The 3,237-nt window shown below is 42.6% G+C and overlaps 1 protein-coding gene across 1 annotated transcript; it reads right to left on the bottom strand.

Moving 5' to 3' along the window:
• Positions 1-323: 323 nt before the first annotated feature.
• Positions 324-2,399, bottom strand: PATE3 (prostate and testis expressed 3; the record flags this gene model as incomplete). Its single annotated transcript, XM_082682349.1, has 3 exons — positions 2,349-2,399; positions 958-1,080; positions 324-448 (listed from the first exon to the last, which is right to left on the bottom strand). Exons 1-3 carry the CDS (start codon positions 2,353-2,355, stop codon positions 324-326), a joined length of 255 nt encoding a protein of 84 aa, XP_082538475.1. The 5' UTR covers positions 2,356-2,399.
• Between the last annotated feature and the right edge of the window lie 838 nt (positions 2,400-3,237).

Here is a 3,237-nt window from a genome sequence, read left to right as displayed (position 1 = left end):
TCTAGTCTGCCTCAACTATTTTAAGCTAATCACAAGGTTTGGGAACAGTCATGTTTTAAATTTTGCTGTACGGAGACACTTGGGACAGGCTTCTTGGAGTATGGTAATGCCATTCCCTGTCATGGGAGAAATCTGTTGTTCTGGATCATTATCCTCTGACTAAGGTAGAAACCAAGCTGGAAGCATCAGGAAAGATGACATTGAAGGGAAGAGAGCTGCAGTACATCGAGGATGGATAAGGCAGGAAAGCAAGGGCATATGGAGCATGAAAGGGGAGAAACATTGACATCATTCTAAAGTGAGACCTCTGGAGGGCGAATATTTTAGATTTTGAGGTTACAAAAATTTTGCTTGCAACACTTATGAATGTAAGTCCGATTGTTGAAATCAAAGGTCAAGTCTCTGCAGAATTTCTGACACACCATATATGATAACTGCAGAATGTTATCTGTAATAAGAAAGAACATAGTAAATAATGCAGTGGTCTAAGTTCTGTAAAAACAGGTCAAACCTGGCACTAGTCCTGTCTGAAAATGTAATTAGGCATCAGGGTAGGTTAAGGGATGGCTTCACAGCTTCTACATACCAAAAGAGCAGAGGCAGGGAGACATAGAAATCACGGGCCCCCTTCATGGTTGTTTGCCTGAAGTCCCTAACAACCATCAATTCTCTGTAGCTGCTTCATTCCTATTCCAGGTAGAAGATTAGCAACTAGTGCTTTAGTATCTTCAGAGTTCAGATCTGTCAGGTTAGTTTTACTGGGAACAAAGAACCCCCCTCTTCCTCCTATCACATCTTCCCCCGTCCACTTCTGTCTGCATGCAGAGGGACCTGAGCTCAGGGGCATTCTGCTCTTCGGTTCCTCTCCTGGATTAGCCTGAGTTGAGATAGGAAATTGCTGACTCTCCTAAGAATGCCCAAGAATCTCACAGTACCTCCCCGGACCCCCTGACTCACCCTGGAAGATCTTTAAAGTCATGCATGACTCATCCTTCTGAGCAACACAGAAACCAAAGCCTCTTCTACAGCGATCTGTCCGTGTGTGAAGGTGGCATGTCAGGCACTTCAGTGGTGTCGCTGCTGGAGAGTGGAGAGCTGCTGTGAGTGAGACCAGGGGACCATGGGAAGGACCTGGAATTATCTAGACCAGATTGTGGGAGCTGGGGGTGGGGCGCCGGGGGGTGGATGAGAGCTGGTGGTGGGGAAAAGAGCATGTAGTAAAGAGTTGGGAGCTCTTACCAACTTCATATCTAAGAGAAATGCCATTGTGAGAAGAAAAGGGGTCTTCTGGTCCCTATTTTAGCCCTTCTAACTGAGGTAACTTAGAGCAATGATTTTGCCTCCATGGGGTTGTTTTTTTCCAACTTTAAAATCGTTCTATTAATGATGGCATAGCCTACCTGACAGCACTGTAGGCAAGCAGGAGTATAATAATGAGGGTAAGTGCTTTAAAATATTTTACCCAAATTAAGAAAGGCACAGATTCCATGGAGCACTGGGTGTTATATGCAAACAATGAATCTTGGAACACTACATCAAAAACTAATGATGACTAACATAACACAATAAAAATAAAGAAATAAAATATAAGATAAAATATTTTACCCAAGCTAGTGTTGCTAACATTTGCTGCTTAGATATTGTTAGGGAATATACTCTGTAATCTTCGAACTGAATCTGTGCAAAGTCCTCATGAATTATGACTAGTTAGTGACATGGTATGGTGGGTTGAGCTAATTGAAATACAGGTTAATAAAAGAAACAAGCAAAAAGCCCAAATGCAAAAGGAAAGTAGCCTTTATTGAGCATCTCATTTGGGCCATGTTCTCTCACTTTTTATCTGATTTAATCATTACAAAAGCTTTGTTAAGTATTTTCCCATTTCTCAGAGAAGCAATCAAAGGTACAGAGAATTTAAGACAGCAGCCAAAGCATTAAAAAAAAAAATTCTGATTCTAGAGCATCCAGTATTTCCTTTCCTATAATCATTTGTTTTCATATAAAGTACCTGATAAGGGTATCAAAAGCCACTGGCACTAAAACAAACTACAGAATTATCCATTATACACCGACCAGCTCTGTCAGCAAATGGGATACAGATTTATGAATGAAAGGATATCCTCAGGAAAATCTTGCTAGGATTTTGAATTATGGGGAGTGGTAGAGACAGAATGGAGAAAGGGGCAGCCACAGAGACTGGTCAGGAAGGTGCTCACAGAGCCCCTGGTGAGGAAGGACAGAATGTTGAGGTCAGAAAAGATGGCCTGTAAGACAGAAGGAGCATTCTGAAGAATGTCTTTTCCTCCCTTATAAATGCGGTCAAAGCTCAGCCCTCCATGGGTACCTACAGTACATGGAGATTTTCCAGGGCCTCCCTGTAGCCTGTCTCTGGAGTCCACTTCTCAGGTCTGTGACTCACCTACAATGAAGCAGAAAAGGAAGAAAACCATCAAGAAGTGTTTGTCCATCCTGAGCCAGAAGTCCCTTGCACAGGAAGAAGCCAGGAACCGCAAGAACAGCTCTTCAGGCTAGAGGGATAAAACCTGCACGATAGGGCAAGGATTATTCATGCCTAAAGGCAACCAATCACCCAAGGCTTCCTCTTGAAGCTCAAGTTTATTTTCTCTGTACCCCATAGCAAGTATAATGATAATTAGTAAACATGGGGGTTTACAGCAAGCTAACTTTTTTTTCTGGCTTATAAGTTGACTTTTTTTTAAAGATTTTATTTATTGGACACAGAGAGAGAGAGAGAGAGAGAGAGAGAGATCACAAGTAGGTAGAGAGAGAGAGAGAGAGAGGGAAGAAGACTGCTGAGCAGGAACCCTGATGTGGGGCCCGATCCCAGGACCCTAAGATCATGACCTGAGCCAAAGGCAGAGGCTTAACCCACTGAGCCACCCAGACGCCCCTAAGTTAACTTTTTTTTTAAATAAAATCCTTCTCCTAATAATTATTGGTGTAATTATGATGTTATCATTCTTATCCTAATTTTACAGAGGAGAAAACAGGCTTGGTGAGTTCTAACATCTTACCCATGATTACATAGTGGGTGGAGGCCACACTTGACACCACCTCGATTCAATACCTCTTGGAGATTTTTCTTTTAAGATTTTATTTATTTATTTGAGAGAGAGAGAGAGAGAGAGAGAGAGAGACCACAGAGGGAAAGGAAGAGGGAGAAGAAGACTGACTGCTGAGCAGGGAGCCTGATGTGGGGCTCGAGACCAGGAACCC

This window comes from Mustela nivalis, assembly GCF_964662115.1.
Source record: "Mustela nivalis genome assembly, chromosome: 9".
Classification (NCBI taxonomy): domain Eukaryota; kingdom Metazoa; phylum Chordata; class Mammalia; order Carnivora; family Mustelidae; genus Mustela; species Mustela nivalis.
This window is presented reverse-complemented; position numbering and strand designations above follow the sequence as displayed.